This window comes from Stegostoma tigrinum, chromosome 31, assembly GCF_030684315.1.
Source record: "Stegostoma tigrinum isolate sSteTig4 chromosome 31, sSteTig4.hap1, whole genome shotgun sequence".
Lineage (NCBI taxonomy): Eukaryota > Metazoa > Chordata > Chondrichthyes > Orectolobiformes > Stegostomatidae > Stegostoma > Stegostoma tigrinum.
The window spans coordinates 25,585,504-25,612,026 of NC_081384.1; the positions used below are offsets into that span (position 1 = coordinate 25,585,504).

The 26,523-nt window shown below is 41.8% G+C and overlaps 1 protein-coding gene across 1 annotated transcript; it reads left to right on the plus strand.

Moving 5' to 3' along the window:
- Positions 1-982: 982 nt before the first annotated feature.
- Positions 983-26,318, plus strand: asb16 (ankyrin repeat and SOCS box containing 16). The gene is made up of 5 exons (XM_048560788.1): positions 983-1,310; positions 10,884-11,151; positions 15,717-16,209; positions 18,681-18,794; positions 23,383-26,318. Exons 1-5 carry the CDS (start codon positions 1,010-1,012, stop codon positions 23,566-23,568), a joined length of 1,362 nt encoding a protein of 453 aa, XP_048416745.1. The 5' UTR covers positions 983-1,009; the 3' UTR covers positions 23,569-26,318.
- Positions 26,319-26,523: the final 205 nt, after the last annotated feature.

Consider the following 26,523-nt stretch of genomic DNA (forward strand, 5'->3'; position numbering starts at 1 on the left):
CCACTTTCCAAAGGACAACTAGCGACAGGTAATAAATGCTGGCCAGCTAACCATGTTCCCCTCCCACGAGTGAAGAAAAGAAAACACTGCTGTCATTTCATTGGCGTAATGATGTGTAACACAAATCCTAATCCATTGATGGATTTACCTTTCAACAACTAGCAATCTGACAGTACTTTGTGAAGGTTTTTCATGCATTTTTCTGGCTCATGAACAGTATATGAACCAAAGAGACCTTGAAGAGGACAATGAATGCTGGTCTGTTCAGCAAAGTCAATATCTCCAAATGATTTTTTTAACATTGGGCTTTCTTGTCTGGCAAAAGGCAATACTGTTGTAAGCATCACCAAATAACTGTTAACATTAAATCGTGTTGCAGTGAGTCACTATGTAATCAAGCATTACTAACATTTTGCCCAGAGAATTTGCGAGTGAGGGATTGTTAGAGAATATGACTGAAGATTATCAGGGGGTTTGTACTTCTGTTTTTAGTTCACACTCGCGGTTGTAAACCATACTGTATTAATACCAAAACGTTTCCTTTTTGTGGTGTGTGTGGTTCAGGCCAGAAAATGGCTGGAAATGCTAAAAGCAAAGGATATTTTTACATCTACCATTAAATTACCCCTGACATTCAATGGTATTACTATCACATTAAACCTCGAGTAAATAACGTTTTAGCTGGTAGTGTACAAGTCGGCATTCCTATGGGAGCACTTACTTTCCTGATGCCTGTATTTCAGTCAAACTACATTACTGTATTCCAAGCTAAGTGCAAGAACTGGCTCTAATATTTACAGCTTCGGTCTTGGATCTGTTTATATCCCAGCTGCACACACTACCAGATATCTCACCTCAGCGGCCCCTGGATATTTGGTCTTGTGATCCTGTTAGAAAATTATTTCAACTCATGACTCAATATCGGTTTTAGCGAACCCGGGAGCAGCTGCACAGAATCTGTTCCAACCTTCAGTAAAGAAAAACTCTAACGGCAAGTGCATGGTCCACCATGTTCAGGGACACATTTACTTTCACCCCTTCGACACTCCGTTCGTTAGGGTTACGGAGAGAGTTGGAGAATGAAAGGAGAGCTTTGAACAGGTCTCCCAGAAACAGGCAAACTGCTGCTCTCAGTCAAAGTGTATTCAGGGAATCGAGAACGTTGCCACAGCTCTCCAGCGATTCTGCTGTCCGTGACGCTTTGTGCAATGGGGATCTGGACAAGATCCGAGCCGTCTTCAAGAGCAAAGAGGCGGCCAACGCGACTATACAGACAGTCAGCCATGAGCTCAGCTGGTCGGCTGAGCTAGGTATGAATCCAGATTCTACCCTAATATTCCTGGATGGTGCCAGCGTAAGATAGTTCAAGCCTGACCTCAGTGGGAAAGTTTTATGCGATGGATTAAAATCTTCTTTCCCATTAATGATTATGGCTGTGTATTGCCCAGAGTGCAGTTGTGTCAACCACCTTGCTGTTGGTCTGGAGTCACATCTAGACCAGACCGGGTAAGATTTCCTTCCCCGAAGGGTATCAGTGAACTAGCTGCGTTTTTCGCCAACAATCAGCAATGGATTCGTGGTCAGCGTTAGACCCTTAATTCCAGATTCTTTATTTAAATCAAATTCCACCAACTGCCATGGCAGGATTTGAACCCAGAACATTAGCTGAGTTTCTGGATTAAAATAGTTTTAGTTTATGGATAGTTATATTAGCTGGATTAATAGTCTGGTGATAAACCGCTGCCTCCCCGTAACCTCCCACTAAGAAGAGAGATATGTTCTAAAAAATTAGTTTTAACTGATTACTCAGACATGTTATGACATATTTCTGAGGTGGGGCAGGTGGGACTTGAATCTGGAGATAGCAAGGACCGCAGATGCTAGAGTCAAGGTCAATATAGTGTGGAAGTGGAGGAACGCAGCAGATCGGGCAGCATCAGAGGAACAGGATTTCACAAGCTTCAAAAATCTCCCCTCCCCCCACCGCATTCCCAAAACCAGCCCAGCTCATTCCCGCCTCCCTAACCTGTTCTTCCTCTCACCTATCCCTTCCTCCCACCTCAAGCCGCACTACCATTTGCTACTACTAACCTCATCCCATTACCTTGACGTTTCCACCCTCCCCGGACTGACCTATCTCCTCCCTACCTCCCCACTTACACTCACCTCTACTGGCTCCATCCCCACCTCTTTAACTTGTCTGTCTCCTGTCTACCTATTTTCTCCTCCATCCATCTTCGATCTGCCTCCCCCTCTCTCCCTATTTATTTCAGAACCCTCTTCCCTTCCCCCATCTCTGATGAAGGGTCTCAGCCTGAACCGTCAGCTTTCATGCTCCTAAGATGCTGCTTGGCCTGCCGTGTTCATCCAGCCCCACACCTTGTTATCTTGGAAAGTTGACGTTTCGGATTTACATCCTTCATCAGGACTTGAACCTATACTTTCTGGCCCCTACTCTGCACTGATTGGGACAACGCACTCTCCATCTTTCTTCACTGTACTTGTGTCCAGTGCCTCTTGTTGCTTCAGAAGCTGTTTATTTTTCCTTTTCTGCTATTTTCCCTTGCTCCCAAGTTCCTCCCACTCAGATAGACAGAGGATATACTATTCACCACTCCATTTGTATTTTTTTAAATTATCAATTATTGTAATTGAATTAAGGATACGCTACTTGCATTTTGTTCTAAAAGTTGCAGTTGTACCTAACACTTCGTTAAAAAGGAACTTGTACAAACTCAGGTCCCTCTTAATATATGCCACATCAAAAAACCTCTCACTCTGCCACCAGGAATATTATTTGCTTTTGATGAAGCAGGAATAGGATGGAAGTAGAGCTGTGTCAAACAGCAGGCACTTCTGTTCATTATATTTCTCAGTCTAACTTTTAAATTCAGTGTTTTATTTTCCAGTAGCTGGTGCAGAAAAATGAGGTTCGTTTGTCTTGGTATTGGTACAGAGGGAGACAAAACACAAGAAATTTTTTAGAGATAATAGGAACTGCAGATGCTGGAGAATCCGAGATAACAAGCTGTAGAGCTGGATGAACACAGCAGGCCAAGCAGCATCATAGCAGTAGGAAGGCTGACATTTCAGCTTTCCTGCTCCTAAGAAATTTTTTAGCTTCTTGAGAATGCAGCCGACTATCATTTGACTTTAATACTTTAATGATAGACTATTCCTATCTAGTTTCTTACACCTTTGAAATGTTAATCCGTGCTGGTAATGACATCAGGCACTTAGAATGATTGTTGTGCCAGGCACAAATAAATTACTCTAGAGATAACCAAGCAACTGCTGTTTACATTTTTACTAATTTATTACCACAATAGATTATATTGAGATAGCCTATTATTGAAAATTGTATTCATTAGATCTCTAGTTTCCTGTTAGCCTGTTCCTATATTGGGACTGTAGAAAAGTTTCTTTGGAACTATTTTTATTATAGAGTCCATTCAAAGGATAGGGACAGGCCTTGACAGGTGCAGAAGGACTCAATGTTGAGTTCTCTAATTTCAAATATTCCGCCTGGGCACCCTGTAGTCTGGAGGACTCAACATTAAGTTTTCTAATTTCAAATAATGTTCCCACCCATTCCCCAGGCCAACTTTCCAGGCCCACTTCCCCCTTCCCATTCTACCAAATGACGCTCCCTCCTAACTACCAATCAGATTCATTCCTCCCATCAACTAACCAGGTTGTACCCACTACTGGTGTCCACCTATCACAACCATTCTGTTACCCTCCGCCTCCCTCCCCACTCCAACATCAGTCCTGAAGAAGAGTAATACCCAAAGCATTGACTTCTCCTTTCTTCCAGATGCTTGGCCTGCTGTGTTCTTCCATGCTCTTGTTTGTCTACCTTGGATTCTCGCACCTGCAGATTTTTTTGTCTCCAGTTCTATTATTGTTTGTTTAAGAAACAGGCCTTGCCCTGCAGTATGTTGCTTTCTCTAATTAACCTGCCTGCAAACAATTCAGCTGTTGGTTTTAATATGCAAGATGATGTTAACATTTTTGTCAATTAGCTTATTTTCTTTCAGACTTCTGGGTGATCCTGCACTTCTTGTCAATTTTCTTGCTTCCCTTTCTACTGCAATTTCATTAGCTCCCTAAAATATTTATGCGCATGACTGATGAAAGTTGACTGCATTACTCTCTCATTACACATTTTTTTAAGTGACAATATCATCTGCTACTTAAGAAACTCTTGTTCTCCACCCAAGCATCAGGAAATGCATTCAAAGATCTCAACCACTTGCTGCATAAATGAGCTTTTCCACTTGTTGCTTCTGGTTCTTTTGCCTATTTCTTTAAAAGCAGTGACTTTGGTTCTTGGTTCTTCCACTGATAGGAACAGTTTCTCCAAATCTACACTGTCTAAATGCCTTATGATTCTGAACATTGCAATCAAATGTCCCCACACTTTCTTCTTTAAGGAGAAATGCCTAGCATTTCTAATCCATTGTCACGTCTGAAGTCTGTTATCCCACTCCTTTAGATCTTTTCTGCACCATTTCTAATGATTTCCTTTTCTTCCCAAAGAGCGTTGCCCAAAATTAGACACAAGGCTCCAAAGGCAAAACCAGAGTTTATAAAGGTCTGACAAAATTTCCTTGTTTTTGCACTCTCTATTATGCTTCTATTTATAAAGCCCATGATCAATTATATCATATTAACTGTTTTCACAACCTTTGGTGATTTTTGCATATATACCCCATATCCTTCTGGTCCTGAACCTCTTTAGAATTGTATGTTTTTATTTTCCACTCTCTTACTTTCTTATCCGGAACAAAATGTATCACTTCACACTTCTTGTTAAGGCTCACTGGTGTAGAAGTCTAAAAATCAAGCCCCACTATTCCTGGTGTCATCACAAAAGTTAAAGATTTTTAAAAGTTTATTTTAAAAGATTGCTTCCCAGCCGCCCTTCTGTAGGTATTTTTGCTTGTTTGCAGAACACACAAGATGACTAGTTCTCAGTGATGAAGATTGTTGACTTATAAATTAGAAGTTACAGCTTATAGCAACTGGTAAAGGGAAATAAACTGGCTATCTTCAGGCTTGAGATGCTTTTTACTGCAGAGCAAAACCAGTTCATTCTTGTCCAGAGATCCAATGGTTTCTGACTAATTTGTTCACACCCTCAAGATGTTCAAATACCTGGCAGCCAGTCACATACTTGGTGGCAGAGATAAGGCCTCTTTTATCGATAACTGGTCACTAATCTGCAGGACAATCAGCTACTTGTTGCCAGCCAAAGCTCCATTTGTAATCAACCCTAGGTTCTCACTTGTTTGCAGATGAGGCTTCCACTACAGCTTAACAAGCAGCCATGTAAACATTATTTACAATGAGTGGCAGATTACTTGCTTTTTTTTCTCCTTTAATATTCCTTGGTTTATAAAATAGCCCTTATCCTATTTCTACAGAGATTGTAGGAACTGCCGATGCTGGAGAATCTGAGATAACGAGGTGTGAAGCTTGATGAACACAGCAGGCCAAGCAGCATCAGAGGAGCAGTAAAGCTGACATTCTTGCAACAGTTCATCACTGTATCGGCGCCGCCTCTTGCTCCCCAGAGGAGCTCGAACAGTTCATCCACTTCACCAACACCTTCCACCCCAACCTTCAGTTCACCTGGGCTATCTCCAGCACATCCTGCACCTTCCTGGACCTCTCAGTCTCCATCTCAGGCAACCAGCTTGTAACTGATGTCCATTTCAATCCCACCGACTCCCACAGCTACCTAGGATACACCTCCTCCCACCCACCCTCCTGCAAAAATTCCATCCCCTATTCCCAATTCCTCCACCTCCGCTGCATCTGCTCCCACGATGAGGCATTCCACTCCCGCACATCCCAGATGTCCAAGTTCTTCAAGGACTGCAACTTTCCCCCCACAGTGGTCGTGAACGCCCTTGACCGCGTCTCCCGCATTTCCCGCAACACATCACTCACACCCCGTCCCCGCCACAGCCGCCCAAAGAGGATCCTCCTCGTTCTCACACACCACCCCACCAACCTCCGGATACAACGCATCATCCTCCGACACTTCCGCCATCTACAATCCAACCCCACCACCCAAGACATTTTTCCATCCCCACCCCTGTCTGCTTTCTGGAGTGACCACTCTCTCCGTGACTCCCTTGTTTGCTCCACACCGCCCTCCAACCCCACCACACCCGGCACCTTCCCCTGCAACCGCAGGAAATGCTACACTTGCCCCCACACCTCCTCCCTCACCCCTATCCCAGGCCCCAAGATGACTTTCCACATTAAGCAGAGGTTCACCTGCACATCTGCCAATGTGGTATACTGTATCCACTGTACCCCGTGTGGCTTCCTGTACATTGGGGAAACCAAGCAGAGGCTTGGGGACCGCTTTGCAGAACACCTCCGCTCGGTTCGCAATAAACAACTGCACCTCCCAGTCGCGAACCATTTCCACTCCCCCTCCCATTCTTTAGATGACATGTCCATCATGGGCCTCCTGCAGTGCCACAATGATGCCACCCGAAGGTTGCAGGAACAGCAAATCATATTCCGCTTGAGAACCCTGCAGCCCAATGTTATCAATGTGGACTTCACCAGCTTCAAAATCTCCCCTTCTCCCACTGCATCCCAAAACCAGCCCAGTTTGTCCCCTCCCCCCACTGCACCACACAGGCAGCCCAGCTCTTCCCCTCCAGCCACTGCATCCCAAAACCAGTCCAACCTGTCTCTACCTCCCTAACCTGTTCTTCCTCTCACCCATCCCTTCCTCCCACCCCAAGCCGCACCTCCATCTCCTACCTACTAACCTCATCCTACCTCCTTGATCTGTCCGTCTTCCCTGGACTGACCTATCCCCTCCCTACCTCCCCACCTATACTCTCCTCTCCACCTATCTTCTTTTCTTTCCATCTTCGGTCCGCCTCCCCCTCTCTCCCTATTTATTCCAGAACCCTCACCCCATCCCCCTCTCTGATGAAGGGTCTAGGCCCGAAACGTCAGCTTTTGTGCTCCTGAGATGCTGCTGGGCCTGCTGTGTTCATCCAGCCTCACATTTCATTATTTTTGGTCTAGACCCTTCTTCAGAAATTCCTGCTGTGTTCATCCAGCTCTACACCGTGTTATCTCTTTTCTCACTTCTATCCAGAATCAAAAATACAGAAAAACAAAAAGGCACAATTTTTGTTTTGAAATCCATCACTGTCCTCAATACTGTTCACAAAACTTTCATGCTTTGTTTCCCCTGCAAATTATGAAATCCTGTCTTGCACACTCATGTGATAATGGGAACTGCAGATGCTGCAGAATCCAAGATAACAAAGTGTGGAGCTGGATGAACACAGCAGGCCAAGCAGCATCCCAGGAGCACAAAAGCTGACGTTTCGGGCCTAGACCCTTCATCAGAGAGCTTTGAGAGGTCCAGGAAGGTGAGGGATGTGCTGGAGATGGCCCAGGTGAACTGAAGGTTGGGGTGGAAGGTGTTGGTGAAGTGGATGAACTGTTCGAGCTCCTCTGGGGAGCAAGAGGCGGCGCCGATACAGTCATCAATGTCCTCTCTGATGAAGGGTCTAGGCCCGAAACGTCAGCTTTTGTGCTCCTGGGATGCTGCTTGGCCTGCTGTGTTCATCCAGCCTCACATTTTATTATCTTGCACACTCATGTCATGTTCATAAATATAGATCAAGAAAAGCATTGGTTCCAATACTGATCCCTAGGAATCCTAGTGTATACCATCTAGTCTGGTAAACACCCATTCATCACTTGTGTTTTCCTTCACTGAACTAACTTTGTATCCACTTATCTTTTATTTATGGGCTTCATCTTTGCTGATGTGGCAATTATCAAATGGCTTTTGGAAGCACTTTTATGTAACATCAACTTTATTAGCCTAAGAAATCCTCTGCTACCACACCAAAAACCTGAACCAAATTACTTAAACACAATTTTCCCTTTGCAAATCCTTGCCGGCTCTGCCTTAAATTATTCGGACAAATGTAGATAAATTAATTTTATTCTAGATTGTTGCCTCAAATACCCTTCCCATCAAAGATTAAATTGACTGCTATATCATTGCTAAGATTATTCTTGAACAGGGTTGTAACATTTACAATTGTCATTTATCTGTCACTACCTCTGAATTCCAAAGAGGTTGGTGTAATGTGGCCAGTCACAATGCAATTTCCACCATTACTTCCTGAGGTACCTTTGGATGAATCTAGTCCAGTTTGCAGGTCTTTGCTGCTTTAGGCACAATCAAATATTTCTGATAACACCTCTTAGCATTGTTTGGCCCTTCCAGTTACTTAATTATGTTCTTTTCACTACAACTTTGTTCACATCTCCTTGCTTGGCAAAAGCAGCTTTAAATGCTTACTTAGAACCTTTACTGCCTCTGTGCACAAAGCCCTTTTCACAACCTGATTGAATCTATTGTTACTTTTATCACCCTTTTTCAATTCATAAGCCTACGATAGACTTTTGAATTCCTTTTTATATTTGATGCCAGTCTCTTCTCATTTTCTCTATGTGCTCTTCCTCCTTCCTTTTCATTGGTCATTTGCATTTTTTTGGCTTAATTGCATTCTGTTTTGTTATCCAAATAAGTTTCACTTTGTTTACCCTACCTTTCTCCCTATGGAAGTGTATGTTGACTGGACCCAACTTAAAGGTAACCTGTTGTTCAGTTGCCTGCCAATATTTGATTCCAAATTAACTGGTCCGGATCTGCTCCGACCACTTGAAGTTGGCTTTCTGCTAATTATTTTTACTGTGAATTCCTCCTTGTTCTTTTTCATACCTAACCTAACCCCTATGATAATATGATCAATGTTTCCTAAATGTTATCCCTCTGATACTTCATTTCCACTTCAGTTCGCAGAATCAAATCCTCCTTGCTTGTTCAAAAAGAAATATCCTCATCTAAAAATGCCTGTTAAAAAATGATCAGTTTTCAAATTTCTAATTGACCCAGCATCTATCTTATTGGAAAGGGAATAGTTCTATATGGTATTAGGAAAATGAGTTCTGGATTTCCATAGTTTTTGTGTGCAAACAAAGGCTTCAGAATTTCTCTGCTAATTGGTACGGGTCTAATTTAAGGATATGTCCACTCTTCTGAAATCCCGCTGCCAGAGGGAAATAGCTTTTTCTTACCTACCTTATTGTATTTTTTTAAAAACATTTATTCTTCCATATTTTTACAATTTTCAACATGTTAAGGGAAAGAGTGTATTGTAAATGCAGGGAGACAGACTTTAGAAAGTAATGAAGAGCACCTTCCTAATTTTCATTAAAATTGCTTGGCTATTACTGACAATAGTGTCATTCACATTAATCATATCAATGAACAGTAGATATTCAAATGGGAAGTACTGGATGCTTATTTTTGACAATGTGCTGGCAGAAAAGAATGGTCATGTCGGGAGGACGAGATCGAGGCTTTGATTGGGTTTATAATTTCAAACTTTTTTCACATTTTGCTGCAGTTAAAGGGTTCAAATGTTGAATGCCACTGCTGGAGTTTTGTATGATTGGGCATTATGCATATAGATACAGGTCTGGGACAAAAGAAACAAGGATAAATGTTATTTTAGGCTTTCATGTAATTGAGATAAATGTTAGTTTTATATTAATTGTGTTCAATTGCACTCAAATGGTGCTTTAATTGGGGATTCACATTTACCCCAGTAGATATAACCCAATTGAAACTACAATTGTTTGAGATAGAAAGTGGATGTTTGTAATGTGGAACTTTGTAAATAAGTGCTTTGAAGAGGTTATGAAGATTGTTTTGAGTTCTGTCCCTGCCAAGCTAGGTTTCTGGAATATAACAAAGTTAATAATGTAATGAGTTTTAGTTTCAAAGCCAGCAACCATAATAGCCAACCTTGGCTTAGTTGTAGCATCCATGCCACAATCAACGGCATAGATAATGTCTTACTTTGGGGACTGGTGCAAATAATACAGACTGTTGCCTGAGTGCATTGTATTGGAGATTGTGCCTTTTTTGGCTTTGTCTGCCTTCTCATGAGTTGAAGAAGAGAAAGGAAGTTCTCCTACTTTCATTGCTAGTTAAATATCTGAAAGAGAAAACTGCAGAGAAAGAATAACAAAGTGGTGTTTTAAAAATGTTGCTCTTTGAAAGGGCTGGTGTAGACAAGATGGGCAACAACAAATTCCTCTGTGCTAGATTATTCTAAGATTCACTAACGTACGTCCCTCAACCAAACAAAAACCAGATTAACTGGTCATTTATCTCAATGCAGGAACTTGGAATGAACAACTTTTGTTGCCATGTTTCCCTACATTAACAGAGCTGACTACATTTCAGAAGTTGTTCAATGGTTGTGGAAGGTGCATTATTAACATAAGTCTTCTTTCTCACCTGATTAGATTGCACACAGAATTTGACTGGAGTTAAAAGCTGAGTGAGTGGGTGTTTTTTTTAGAAAACATCTGTTCTTACTAATGAAGATCAAGTTTCAGTTTATTACTGAGAGAAAAAAACTCTGAGGTGCAGGAAAGTGGATTTTTTGACCAATGCCACCCTAGAATAGAGAAAGAGTCAATAAGTTGTATGATTTCTACCATATTTACAATCCTGAGAACATTAAAATTGAATTCCTGTTGTAATTACATTTGCAGGACCTTTTCAAATTTAATTCCACTTTGTAGTCAGCATACTAAACCTAGAATAAATTTATGTTGTGAAGTTTTACTAATTAATGTAGACTTAAGTTTGCTGTGTACATTCAGGAGACCTCTTAGTCAAACACATTTTTTACTCATGGCCAATTAAATAAAGTTGCTGTGTTCCACGGTTGTTTTGAGACCTCACCAGATATGTTTTGCAAAGCATTTTAACTGACCTATGATCTATTTTTGTATTGCAGGTCTTTGGTCACTCATCTCCAAACAGAAGCAGACGTCTGCACTTCATATCACTGCAGAGCGAGGGCACACAGCTTGTGTGAAGCACCTGTTAGGACATGGTGCTGATGTAAATGCTGCCCCTGGAGGAGCAACTGCCTTGCATACTGCCTGTGCCAATGGACACACTGAATGCTCCCAACTTTTGCTCAATATTGGTGCTAATCCCAATGCAATCTCTGAAGAAGGGTATGCTCCTTTGCACCTGTGCAACAGTCCCCAGACCTTTCTGTAAGTATCTTTTGTGATTACACATAGTTATGCTGAAGCTGATCTCGAGTGCAAAGTATTCTTTTTCTCTATGCTTAAATTTAGAACTCAGGACATTAGAGAAATGCACAGCATTATGTGTCTATCTATATATATATATATATTCCAATATTAGGAAACCAAGAAAGAGAGATGATACTAACCCTTTAACTGTATGTTTATTGAGAATATAAACGTAAGTCCAAGTTTATATCTTTAAAATAAACCTGTATATATCAAAATGTGCACTACTGTTGCACGAATGTTGTCATTAAATAGTAGAGTGCACTTTTCCTAATGCTTCCTCATACTCCATATCCTGATCTTAACCAGAGCAGCTTGAGTACAAAGAAAGATAGAATGAAGATATTCCTTGGAAAAGTGAGGAAGAAGATGTAGATGTGCAAATCACCCAGATTGCTGTTCCATATTATTTCATGTCTGGCTATAAAGTCAATCTGGTAGCAAGAACAATAGTTCTGTTTCGTTGAAGTGCATTGTATTGTCAGGACATCCCAATATGCCTTGCAGCTAATGAATTATTGTTAAAGTACAGTCACTGATGATTAGTATTTAAACATGGAACAAATTTCCATTGACCAAGGTCTTGCAAATGAGACAAATGATCAATTTTCTTTTGGTGGTTGAGGAGGAACCTTGTTGTGTCACTGCAGGGACTACCTGCCTTTCCATTGAAAAGTGCTAGAGGAACTTATACACTACCTGAGCAGTCATAGGCCTCCCATTCAGTAGATGGCATTTACAATGATGAGATCATCCTTTAGTGCTGCACGCAAGTGCCAGACTGGAGTTGTGTATCACAGAAGTAAGGATATTGTTGCTACGTCAAGCTGACACTGGTATCTCTTTAACTGCTTATTTTTCACCTTACTTTGAGCATAGAGTTCAGATTGGATGTAGAATAAACTTGAACTGTACTGTGGTATCAGAGATAGTGGGAACTGCAGATGCTGGAGAATCCAAGATAATAAAATGTGAGGCTGGATGAACACAGCAGGCCCAGCAGCATCTCGGGAGCACAAAAGCTGACGTTTCGGGCCTAGACCCTTCATCAGAGAGGGGGGTGGGGTGAGGGTTCTGGGATAAATAGGGAGAGAGGGGGAGGCAGACCGAAGATGGAGAGAAAAGAAGATAGGTGGAGAGGGTATAGGTGGGGAGGTAGGGAGGGGATAGGTCAGTCCAGGAAAGACGGACAGGTCAAGGAGGTGGGATGAGGTTAGTCGGTAGATGGGGGTGCGGCTTGGGGTGGGAGGAAGGGATGGGTGAGAGGAAGAACAGGTTAGGGAGGCAGAGACAGGTTGGACTGGTTTTGGGATGCAGTGGGTGGAGGGGAAGAGCTGGGCTGGTTGTGTGGTGCAGTGGGGGGAGGGGACGAACTGGGCTGGTTTAGGGATGCGGTGGGGGAAGGGGAGATTTTGAAACTGGTGAAGTCCACATTGATACCATTAGGCTGCAGGGTTCCCAGGCGGAATATGAGTTGCTGTTCCTGCAACCTTCGGGTGGCATCATGCTTGTAACTGATGTCCATTTCAAGCCCACCGACTCCCACAGCTACCTAGAATACACCTCCTCCCACCCACCCTCCTGCAAAAATTCCATCCCCTATTCCCAATTCCTCCGCCTCCGCCGCATCTGCTCCCACGATAAGACATTCCACTCCCGCACATCCCAGATGTCCAAGTACTTCAAGGACCGCAACTTTCCCCCCACAGTGATCGAGAACGCCCTTGACCGCGTCTCCCGCATTTCCCGCAACACATCCCTCACACCCCGCCCCCGCCACAACCGCCCAAAGAGGATCCCCCTCGTTCTCACACACCATCCCACCAACCTCCGGATACAACGCATCATCCTCGGACACTTACGCCATCTACAATCCGACCCCACCAGCCAAGACATTTTTCCATCCCCACCCCTGTCTGCTTTCCGGAGAGACCACGCTCTCCGTGACTTGTTCGCTCCACACCGCCCTCCAACCCCACCACACCCGGCACCTTCCCCTGCAACCGCAGGAAATGCTACACTTGCCCCCACACCTCCTCCCTCACCCCTATCCCAGGCCCCAAGATGACATTCCACATTAAGCAGAGGTTCACCTGCACATCTGCCAATGTGGTATACTGCATCCACTGTACCCGGTGTGGCTTCCTCTACATTGGGGAAACCAAGCGGAGGCTTGGGACCGCTTTGCAGAACACCTCTGCTCAGTTCGCAACAAACAACTGCACCTCCCAGTCGCAAACCATTTCCACTCCCCCTCCCATTCTTTAGATGACATGTCCATCATGGGCCTCCTGCAGTGCCACAATGATGCCACCTGAAGGTTGCAGGAACAGCAACTCATATTCCGCCTGGGAACCCTGCAGCCTAATGTTATCAATGTGGACTTCACCAGTTTCAAAATCTCCCCTTCCCCCACCGCATCCCTAAACCAGCCCAGTTCGCCCCCTCCCCCCACTGCGCCACACAACCAGCCCAGCTCTTCCCCTCCACCCACTGCATCCCAAAACCAGTCCAACCTGTCTCTGCCTCCCTAACCTGTTCTTCCTCTCACCCATCCCTTCCTCCCACCCCAAGCCGCACCCCCATCTCCTACCTACTAACCTCATCCCACCTCCTTGACCTGTCCGTCTTCCCTGGACTGACCTATCCCCTCCCTACCTCCCCACCTATACTCTCTCCACCTATCTTCTTTTCTCTCCATCTTCGGTCCGCCTTCCCCTCTCTCCCTATTTATTCCAGAACCCTCACCCCATCCCCCTCTCTGATGAAGGGTCTAGGCCCGAAACGTCAGCTTTTGTGCTCCTGAGATGCTGCTGGGCCTGCTGTGTTCATCCAGCCTCACATTTTATTATCTTGAACTGTACTGTGATCAGTGATTGGTAATGCTGTCACAAATGAGACGGTCCAATGCTGTTATTCTCCACATTGTTTTAGTCACTGTCCTAATCGCTGTTCCTTATGTACCCTAATTTAGTGAATTGCAATGTACCCAACTTTGGGCAACTGACAAAAATTTAACTTTTGAAGGTGAATTGTCTTTGTCAAGTGTTCTTATTTCAGATTTTTTAAAATAAATTTAAGTTGGAAGTTGTACAATGAGCGCATAGATGAAATGGCACCTCCTTCCATGTTACTGAATGAGGGGCCTGTACTAATGATCAGAGACGTGACTATTACAGGGGACGCAGTTTAAAAATAAGCTGTCTCCCATATAAGATAAAGGCAAGGAGAAGTTTTTATTTCTCTGAGAAGGTCAAGAATCTTTGAAACCTTTTTCCTCAGAAACTGGTGGAGGCAGGGTCACTGGATGCTTTTAAAGCAAAGGTGGATATATTCTTGACAAGCTGGAGTCAAAGGTTGGAGATAGCAAGAACTGCAGATGCTGGAGTTTGAGTCAATACAGCGTGGAGCTGGAAGAAAACAGCTGGTCAGGGAGCATCAGAGGAGCAGGAGAGTTGACATTTTGGGTCGGGACCCTTCACCAAGACACTTCCTGATGAATGGTCCCGACACGAAATGTCAACTCTCCTGCTCCTCTGATGCTGCCTGACCTGCTGTATTCCTCCAGCTCAACACAGTATTGACTGGGGTCAAAGTTCAATGGGGGTATGCAGGAATATGGATTTGAGGCCACAGCGAGATCAACCATGATCATGTTGAATGGTGGAGCAGATTAGAGGGATTGCTCTTTCTCCTAATTTGTGAGGGTCTAGGCCCGAAACGTCAGCTTTTGTGCTCCTGAGATGCTGCTGGGCCTGCTGTGTTCATCCAGCCTCACACTTTATTATCCTAATTTGTGTGATTGTTTGTAGTTCAAATCCCACTACTGTAACTGAAGACTCTGTGAATTAAATAAATTGGGAATAAAAAGCTAGCAATAGTAATGACGACTGTGAAACTGATACTAGGTAGTTCACTATTGTCCTTTTAGGGAAGAAAATTTCTGCCCTTGCCTGCTCTGTGACTTCAGGTCAGTATTTGATTCTGAACTGTCCTCTGAAATGGCCTAACAAGCTTTTGGGGCAATCAGGGATAAACAATAAACATAACTCCTCCATCTTGTGAATGAAGAGAAAAATATTGTAAATATCAAATGAAATAAATAACATTAATGATCATGAATATTTTTAATACTGTCCCCTTATTCTTCCCCTGAAAATCAGAGCTAGAGAAGTATAAATATGTGTGAATTTTTTTGAGGGTTTCAGGAAAACATTTTTCAGCCAGTGGGTGGTGGGAATCTGGAATGCGCTGCCTGGGAGAGGTGGATAAAAGGGTTAAAAGTACTTGGATGAACATTTGAAATGCCATAACATTCAAGACTATGGGCTAAGCACTGGAAGATAGCAATAGTGTAGATTTAGAGATGTTTTTGTCAGTGCAGACTCAATAGGTCAAAGGGATTTCTTCTGTACAGTATGATTATATGATTCAATACCGACATCAGGAACAGTAAAAGAGCATGCCAAAGATTGTGGAAATGCTTATGATATGGATGATCTAATTCTCGATGTGCATTTCAGGTGTGCTAAACTCCTGCTGGAACATAACGCCAGAGTTAATCTGCAGACCAAAGACAGAGAGAATACGCCACTTCACATAGCTGCAAAACATGGCTTAGACAAACACGTGGACCTTTACCTGAACTATTGTGCCTACAATCACAAGAAGAACCGAGAAGGTGAAACTGCACTAAATACTGCCTGCTCATACGCTGACAAGCCTGAGACTTTTGGCAGATATTACAGAGTCTGTAAAATGCTGATTAATTGTGGAGCCAATGTGAAAACTGCTGGGAAAAAAAATCACACACCACTCCACAATGCCTGTGGGAATGGGCATCCCGATATTGTAGATCTTTTGCTGCTGCATGGCGCCTCTGTAAATGTCGAGAACTGTGCTGGCTACACGCCAATGGACTGCATTTTACAGGCTGTCGAAGATCATCTGGAACAGCATCCTGAGCGAATTGTCGTAGCTCTGTTGAATCATGGTGCAGGTCCAGTTGACCCTAAGGTAATCTGACTTTGCAATCAATATATGATGTGAATGCCAATGTGAGCAGAGCTGTGTCATGAAGCTGTTAAACAGTTTCTAGACTGAGAAGTAACCATGCACAGGAGATACAGGTTTTAATGTAATAACACAGGGTGGAGCTGGAGGAACACAGCAGGCCAGGTAGCATCAGAGGAACAGGAAAGCTAATGTTACAGGTCGGGACTCTTCTTTCCTGCTCCTCTGATGCTGCCTGGCCTGCGCTGTACCTGCAGCTCCACATTGTGTTATCACAGACTCCAGCATCAGCAGTTCTTACTGTCTCACAGGTTTTAATGTAGCTATCAGCAAACTAGCAAGACCAAGGGTGACTTTAGTTTTACACACTGCCCAGAATAATATTAAGTAGCGTTTAAAACTGATGTTGTTTAGAATCCCACGAATTTTGTGTCTGGTAAGCTAAATGTTATAACTAGCCCCATGGTATTTGATTAGTGCTGAAATATTGGTGTGATTGCTTGTAAAATATTATAGTGAAGCTCTTCCTTTTGTGATTTTCTTTTCCCTCCCCTATTCTCCTAAAGGTTTCTATGAACTTACAAACTGGGTGTAGAAATGGGCTATTTTTCCACTTCAGCCTGCTTGGCCATTCACTAAAATGATGTTAGTGTTTTTGTTGGTGTTAAGAATTGCACATTCCCATCAACCCCCATATCCTTTGATTCCTTTTCCCAACAGGAATCTAGTTCTGAAGAAGAGTCATGGAACTCAAAACTTTAACTCTGTTTTTCTCTGTCCACAAATGCTGCCAGACCTGCTGAGTTTCTCCAGCACTTACCCTCTTTATTTAAGAAGCTATCAAACTCCACTTTAAAAATATTCTAGGACTCTGCCTCTTCTACATTCTGAAGCAGAGAGCTCCAAAATCTCTCAGCGTTCTAAGGGACAAAAATCTCCTCATCTCTGTTCTGAAAGGGTGACCTTTAGTTTTAGAATGCCACCCATTAGCTCTGGGCTCACTTACAAGAGGAAATGTCTTTTCCATCTCTACCTTGTCAAAACCATTCAGAATTTTTTATACTTCAGTTAGATTACCCTTCGCTCTTCTGAACTCTAGTGTTAAACAAGTCCAATCCATCACAACTTTGCTCATAAGGCAACCTGCTCATTCCAGGTATCAATCCAATAAACTGAACTGCCTGCAATGTATTTACATACTTCCTCACATAAGGAGAACAAAATTGTGCGCAGTATTTGAGATGTAGTCTCACCAAGGCTTGATACAATTGAAGCAAAACATCCTTTTATGTTTAATTCCTCCTGTAATGAAGGATAGTATTCCACTGGTCTTCTTAATTACTTCCTGTACCTACAGACCAACTTTTCTGTGGCTCATGTGTTAAAACACCTCGATCTCACTAGAGCATTACACTAATTCAGTTATTCTCAATTTAAATAATGCTTTTGTAAATTCTCCCTGCCAATGTGAACTACGTTGTATTTTCCTACACTGCACTCCCATCTGCCCAAATTTTGCCCACTCATCTAGCCTATCGATATTGTTTGCAAACTCATTACTTTTTTTTTGAAGCATATTTCCCTAACTTTCTTGTTGTCATCTGCAAATTCAGCTACTATGCCTTGGCTCCTCTCATCTAAGGCACTGATATAAATGGTAAAAAGATTCCTGCAGATCCCAGCTGTCACATTTGTCAATCTGAAAAGGACCCTTCCGTACAAGTTTTCTGTTTTCTGCCAGCCTTACCAGCTTTACAGCAAGCGCCTAGCTCATTGGCCTCTTGCTCGTTATTGTTGCTGTGGACTGATTGCACTGTTCTTTCTTCTCAATGTTGCTATACTCAATCTGTAAACCTCTAGAAATACAGGCAGATTATTCAACAGCCTAATGTACACAGCTGAGCCCAATCTAGTCCTCATCTGATATCCATACATAAACATTTTTGGTCAGTATTGTCTGGTCAGATTTTCACTGATACTTGCCTTCTCTACCCAGGGCCCAATGAGGTAATTTGTGACACTCCTTTTCCCTCACTGACTAAGATTATTTAACTTAGTATTGGTCTGGAAGGAAACCTGGGAGTTGCTTAGTCTGTGTACAATCCAATCTTCATTCAACTATCACAGATGAATGAATTACAATTGGATCACCGTACTTCTACAATTTGCCCTCAAGTCATAATGCCAGCAACTCTAGTAATTCTACCATTGGGTCTAATATTTATATGACAATCAACAAATTTGGGCAGATCGGAGTGCAGTGTAGGAAAATACAACGTAGTTCACATTGGCAGGGAGAATTTACAAAAGCATTATTTAAATTGAGAATAACTGAATTAGTGTAATGCTCTAGTGAGATCGAGGTGTTTTAACACATGAGCCACAGAAAAGTTGGTCTGTAGGTACAGGAAGTAATTAAGAGTGCTCAACAGATCAACGCAAATGTAATGATGTATAATTTGTGTGCTTTTCAGATGCTTAAACAATGTGCAGTGTCTCCTTGGACAATGGAAGCTCTGTTAAATACCTATGAGAGTATTCCACTTTGTGACTCTTGGATTGAGGCAGTACCCTTTGATGTGTGGCAGGTAAGCGCAGTAGAATGATACCTTAATTATACAGTTAGCACTGGAGGTTGGTGAAACAAGCACATTTTTAACAATCTTCAAATAAAACTCTAGATATAACTATTCTACATCAATGATAAACTCGTAAAAGAATATCGGAGACTTTACAATGAGAGTATCGTCATCACTGCTGATGCTAATAATTTCCTTTGTGATATAATTTATTTATGATATCCATTTAGATTTGGCCAAGCTAAAAAAGTAGTTTTTGACGAATAGTTTAATTCCTCAGATGAATACTGTCGTGCTTGACCTACCCTAAATGGAGGAGTAGAATGCAGGAAGTAAACAGGCTTTGTTAGTGTCAGATGTATCATAAATATCTGAACTATTGGCTTCTAGGGGCACCTTTTTGTACACAGAGATCGGTTCATGTGCAGAATGAAAAAAGGCTATGCCCTTTAATTCTGAGGATAGCATCATATATACTGAAATCAGATTTCAGAATTCATCGTAACAGAAGTCATAGATGAATAGCTTTTGATAACTTTTGCAATCAAATATTTGTACTTACTGTGCCACAAAAACTCTTAAACTTTAACCATGTTGACTGAATGAGGGGAGGAGCCAAATATAAGTCATAAAAGGTAAACATTCAGTTGAAGGTGTGCACCAGTGAAAAATTTAGTGGCAACATTTGTTATTATTTATTCAGGGGTTTTGGGTATTGTTGGCTTTACCAGCATTTGTAGCTTATCACTAGTTGCGCAGATGGCAGTTAGGAGTCAACCACATTGCTGTGGGTCTGGAGTCACATATAGACCAGCACGGGTAAGGTTGGCAGATTTCCCTCTCTAAAGGGCATTAGTGAGCCAAATTGGTGTTTTTTTTAATGATAATCAACAGTGGTTAGATGGTTGCCATTAGTCTGACTTTTTGTTCTGGATTTCTCTGCTTTCAGCGGAGTGGACATATTTTCTCCTTTTCACACCTATTATTGACATCTATTTTGTATATCTAGCACTGCTTTACCACCATTAATATTCCCTTTGTTGTTTACTCTGGCACCCATACATTCCACTCACTCTTCCTGCTCTTTGTCAACATTACCCAGTTCCAAAGAGTCATATCAGACTCTAAACATTAACTGTGTTTCTCCCTCCATAGACGCCGCAAGACCAGTTGAGTTTCTCCAGCATTTTCCATTTCTTTTCAGAGTAGAGCAGTTGCTTTGGGAATCTGGTGTCAGGTGTTTGACAGACATGTCCCATCCAACAGAGCTGGTATTGAATGATTACCACCTCAATGCTGGACAAGTTGGCCTGTGGAAAGACTCTGCTGTTGGACTTCCTTCCTTGCCATCTGATTTGGAGGATCTTGCAAAGGCACTGCTGGTGACAAGGACATAAGACCAGGAGCAGACCATATGGCTTCTCAAGCCTGCTCCACCATTCAATAAGATCATGGCTCATGTGACATTCCCCATGTCCATTTTTCTACCCTTTTCCTGTATTCCTTGATTTTCTTACTGATCAAGAATCCATTTGTGTCTAGGACTTGACCCCCACAGCTCTCTGAGGCAAGGAGTTCCAAAGACTCATAACCCTTTCAGAGGGTTCCTCCTCATCTCTGTCTTTAATTGGTGCCCCTTTATTTCTGAGACCATGACGTCTGGTCCTGGACTCACCCATGAGGGGAAATATTCTCTCAGCATTTACGCCGTCTAGCCCCTTCAACACCTGATACGTTTCAATGGGATCACCTGTCATTCTTCTAAACTCCAGTGAGTAGAGTCCCAACCTGTTTATTCTTTGATCCTGTGACAATCACCCCCATGCCAGCGAGCATCCCAATGAACCTTCTTTGAACTACCTCTAATGAAATTATTTCCCTTCTTAAATAAGGGGTCCAAAACTGCTCACAGCTCTCCAGATGTTGTCTCACCAGCACCTTGTACTGTTGCAGTAAGACTTCGTACCCTTGTACCCCAACCCCCTTGAAAAAAGGGCCAACATACCATTAGCCTTCCTGATCGCCTGCTGCACCTGTGTGCTAGCTTTCTGTGTTTCATGCTCAAGACAATTTGTGTTACAGCTTTTAGCAGTTTTTCTCCACTTAAGTGACATTTTGTTTTTTTGTTCTTTCTTCCAGAATGAACAACCTCTCATTTCCCACATTATACTGTATTTGTCAACTCATTGCCCACTTACTTGACCTTTCAATTTCTGTGAAAATTGTTTATATTCTTCTCTCAACCTGCTTTTCCATCTATATTTGTGTTGTCTGCAAATTTGGCTGCAGTACATTCACTTCCTTCCTGCAAGTCATTAATGTACATTGTAAGCAGATGTGGTTCCAGTACCGATCCCTGTGAAACTTCACTGGTTTTGGGTCACCAGCCTGGAAAGATAAACCCTTTTCCCCATTCACAGTTTCAGCCCATCAGCTAATTTTATATCTATGTCAATATACTCCCTCCAATATCATCTACTCTTATGTTTTAACATTTTGTGCGGTACCTTATTGAAAGCCTTCAGAAAGTCCAAATATGACAGATTTACTGGACCCCCTTCTGTCTACTGTGGTTGAGGCTTGCTCGAGAAACCTCTAGTAAATTAATCATAGAATCCCTACAATGCAGGGAGAGGCTGATTGGCCCGTAGAGTCTGCACCAAACCTCTGAAGACCACCCACCCAGGGCAGTTTAGCCTGCCCAGTCCATTTGGAGTGTGGGAAAACTGGAACACCCAGAGAAACCCCACACAGACACAGGGGGAACATGCAAACTCCACACATACAGTCGCCCAAGGGTGGGATCGAACCAGGGTCCCTGGTGCTGTGAGGCAGCAGTGCTAACCACTGAGCCACCGTGCTGCCCCCAAGTCAGAGAAGGCATTTTCCTTTCATGAAGCCATGCTGACTCTGATTGATTAGGTTATGATTTTCCAAATATTCTGCTGTTACTCCTTTCAACCATTGATTCCAATATTTTTCCATCATCAGATGTTAGATATATCAGCCTTTAGTTACTTGCTTTTTGCCTCCCTTCTTTTTTGAATACGGCTGTCACATTTGCAGTTTTCCAATCCTCAGGAACTTTTTCCAGAATCCAAGGAATTTTGGAAAATTATAACCAATGAATCCGTTATCTCTGTAGCTATTTCTTTCAGGATTCCAGGATGCATACTACCAAGACCAGAGGACTTATCTGCCTTTAGCCCAATTAATTTGTCTAATACTACCTCTTGGGGGATAGCAATGGTACTTAATTCCACATCCATTTTCTTTAGAATTGATGGTTAAAGTATCTTCCACTGTACTTTTCAAATGTTTTACACTGCCTCCTGTAGGCTGTTAAATCTCCAAAGCATACAAAGGAGAATGTTAATAAATTTTAAGATAATGTATTGACTGATAGAATAGGTGAACATATGGCAAATGAAATTTAATGCAAAAAAGTGTTAAATATTCATTTTAGTGTGAAAAACCAAGAATTCAATATAAATGCAGAGCACAATTCCGGACAGTAGAATTATTGAAGGTGATTGGTAGATTGAAAAAGCTTTTAAAAAATGTTTGGCATCCTGGGCTTTAGAAATAGAGGGAATGGAGTACAGAACCAAGGAAGCTTTGATCTGTCCAATTCTGTACACCACTCTTACGGAGAATGTCAAGGCTTAGGGAGGATGCAGAAAAGATTCACTGAAAATGTTTTCAAGGCTGAGGGTTTCAGTTAAATGGATGGGTTGGTGAAACTAGACTGTTCTTCCTAGGGAAGACAAGGTCAAGAGGAGATTTCATAGAGGTGTTTAAAATCATGAGGGGTTTAGGTAGTACAGATTGAGAGGAATTGTTTCTGTTGCCAGAAGGCTCAAGAGTGAGACGACACCAATTTATAGTGATTGTCAAAAGAAGCAAAGGCAACATGAGGAAAAACTGATTAATGCAGCAAGTGGTTAGAATCTGAAACGCAGTGCATGAGAATATGGTTGAGTTGATTTCAGTTGTGGCTTTGAAAACGAAGTCGGAAGAACACTTAAAGAAACAAAACTTGCAGGGTCATGGTAAAGTGCAAGAGAGTGGGATCACCCAAACTGTTCATGCAGTGAGTCAAAATGGACACGCTGGGCCAATTAGGTTCTTCCACTGAACAAAGATTTCATCTCACCAATTGGTGTTGCTCCCCTCAGTTCATCCTTGTAGACTTCGTGTGTCTCTAAAGTGGGCATGTATAAACCTCAAAGCTACAAACTCTAAATTCATATTCGAAGAGCAAAGTGAAAGGCTAAAATAGTCTTTTTTAACTTAAGAGATTGCATAGATTCTGGATTATATTTTACTAATGTTATCTCATGTGATAAATGATATCAACACATTTAAAAGGGATGTTTGAAAGGGAAAAGTGTAAAAGCATAGGCTTAGTCTGAAAAATGGTATTCAAGTAAACATTTTGTCAATTTCACTAGTGCTGCATAGATGCAATGGGCCAAATGGCCTCCTGCTGTCCTATAAATTTTTAATTCTACAATGTGTCTGATATTTTCTAATTAGTTCATTTGTGATAATAGACTTCACAGAATTGACTTTATTTTTTTTTGCTTTTCTACAGAAATATCAAGTATTCTATGAATCCATTATACAAATGACCAACAAACCTCGTTCTCTACAACATCTTGCACGTTGTGCCTTAAGGAACTATCTTGGAACTAGATGCCATTCAGTCATACCACAACTACAACTTCCAAATAGCTTTGCAGAATTTTTACTCTTGAAATTTGAAGGTTATATCAAATGAAAAAGTTTAGAATACTTAGTTACTTTTTCTAGTTTTGTCGAATGCGTCCTCCAGGTTACATGCAACAACTCAAATGTGTTCCTGTGTTTTACTTCGGATTATTTTTCACAAGCTGTCAAATGTATTATGCTTATTTATTTGACAGTTTAACTAATACGGGAAAACTTAACTTGTCAACTATCGGAGAAAAATGCCAATTTTTCAGTGTTCTGGCAAGAGCCCACATACAATTCCCTTTCCCTTGGCATGCCACTTGAGAGCAGCAGCTGCTGCCTAATTATAGTTTCAAAAATATTTAGCCTGCCAGTTTTCCTCCTCTGCTGAAGCATTGAGTCTTTCCCTTGCTGTGTTTCAGTGACGTGGATGCTAGTCACCATCTGATACCCCCCCCCCAAGTTTTTTTTAGTCATTCATGTGATGTGGGCAACACTGGCAAGGTCAGCACTTAATGCCATCCCTAAATGCCTTTGCGAAGACGGTCGTGAGCAGCTTTGAATGACTATGGTTCATCTGGTGTTGATACATTCACGGTGTTGTTCCTAGAGATTTCAAGACTTTTGAGCCAGTGACAGTGAATGTAGTATATTTCTAAGTCAGGATGTTATGTGATTTGGGAGATGAACTTTCGGGTGAAGGTGATCCCATGTACCTGACTAGACATTTCATGGGAATTTGATACAAGAGAATGGCTCTCTAAGCCATTTCAGCAGGCAAAGAGTTACCTACACTGCTATGAGTCTTAAGTCACATTTAGGCCAGTTTGGGAAAAGATGCCAGATTTGTTTCCCAAAAGAATGGGAGTGAACCAGATGTTTTTGCATAGTTGCATGGTCACCACTACTAGTACCAGTTTTATTATTCCAGAGTTAGTTAATTGGATTTTAAATTCTCCAGTGGCCATGTTGTGATTTAAACTCATATCTTCAGATTGTTAGTCCACTACCATATGTCGGCATTTCCTAGCAGCATTCATGCAACATTTGTTCATGTGTAAACTTTATCAGTGAGAATTAAATTTATGGCTTAACCTAATTCAGTCCTTAGCCAGATCTGACACATACACAGATGAGTTATCTAATAGTGGCCATAAGAACTCATGCTATTTTCTTTCTTTCCCGAACTCATGACTTTAACGTCATAACGCATTGCTGTCTTGAGATCAAATAACTCAGCATAAATTAGGAATCCAATGTGCCACTGCGACCGTCTCTCTTTTTTTCACTGCAGTGGTCAAGGTAATGCTTTTTAATTGACTAACGTGGTGATATGAAAGCTCTCACTAAGCATAGTGAAAAATAGAAGCATCCACTACCAATGTATATGAGATGTTTATACACTAAGTTCCTAAAATATTCAGATACTCATATAATAAACATTGACTAAACTGATTAGATTGTGATGCAAAAGGCTTCAGAACAAAAACAAAATCCCGATTTAAAGACAAGTAGTGCTATGCTTATTATAGTGGTAGTAATACAAGTTACCTTTTGTTTCAATCATTTTTATTTGTATTTAACACAAAGTAGACTTTGAATTTATGGCAATAAGTGGGAAATTTTATACTTGTGATTAGGAACCTCACTGGTCATGAATGAGGGTTTTCACATTCAACTCCTGTAATTACAGGGCTCAATTTCCATTTTGTTAGAATAAGAGAGTCTTTAGCAGACAGTACTGTCTGCATTACCCCACATTAATTATGAATATCAGGTCCCAGACAGAATTTCATGTTTTAAGATGAGGATCCACTCCTAAATTGCTGTTTATCCATGTTGAATAGTCCCAAAAACATGAAAAGGCTTGGCCTGCTTTGTTCTGTTTCCTGAGGCTTCTTTGATGTTCTGAAGAAAGGTCCTTGATCTGAACTGTTTGTTGTTGTTTCTTTCTCCACAAATGCTGACAGACCTCATAAACATATTGAGCATTTTCTGTTTTTATTTACAACTGGTTCACTTTTGCTTAATGCAGTATGGAAGACTGGCTTCTGTTTTTGGTCAGGATTTCTTTGTGCCCAGCCCTTTTTCTCAAGTTTTGACACCTATTCAGATAACTAAGGAAGAACAAGGTTCCTACTGAGCGTTCCAGTACTGTGGCATGACTTAAGTGAGAAGTACCAACTCACAATGACACAACTTCTTTAGCACATAAACAAATCAAGGTGGGAAACAGTCTATTTGTTTTTCTGGTAGTAGAACAGCTGGCTTGCCCAGCTTTTTGGCTTGCAGCCATCTAATCTGGTCTATATGTTTTATAGAGGAACACTTGCCTTGGGAAATGTTAATAAGATGTTCTCTTCCAACTGCTGAAATTTTGTGTTTGTTGCTTGAGGAATAATACAATAATACTGGGCAAAACTTTTCCTCAAATCTAACATCTTCAAGTTCTACAAAATGACTCACTCCCAATTATCCAATTTCTCCTATGGGGAATTGCTGTCACCGTGAAGCACTTCAAGAGATCATTAATTAGGCAAGAACAATGTTTTCAGCAAAATAGGTAAACTCCTCATGTTCCTTTCTGCATGTGTTTTATGGAAAGACATCTTCAATGGAAACACACAAAGATTAAGAAAGCTTATCCAAATAACATGTTCAATGATTCAAATAAAGCATGCAACCGAAACAGACAAGGTTAAAGATTTCCAGCAAACCTTACGACCAGAAATGTGAAATCAGATTGTGTTTCAGAACTGAAGTACTGAATGGAATAAAAACAGAAAATGCTGGAATAAACATTACATTGTTATTAAACCTGCCGATAAGGGTGATGCTGTTGTAGTCTGGCGTATTGACCCTTACATTGCAGAGGCTGAGCACCAGGTCTCCAATACCACCACCTATCTTCCTCTGGACCATGATCCCACCACTGCACATCAGGATATTGTATCAACTACAGTAACTGGTCTAATTTCATCTGGTGATCTCCTCTCCCACTGCCTGCAAGCTGATAGTCCCC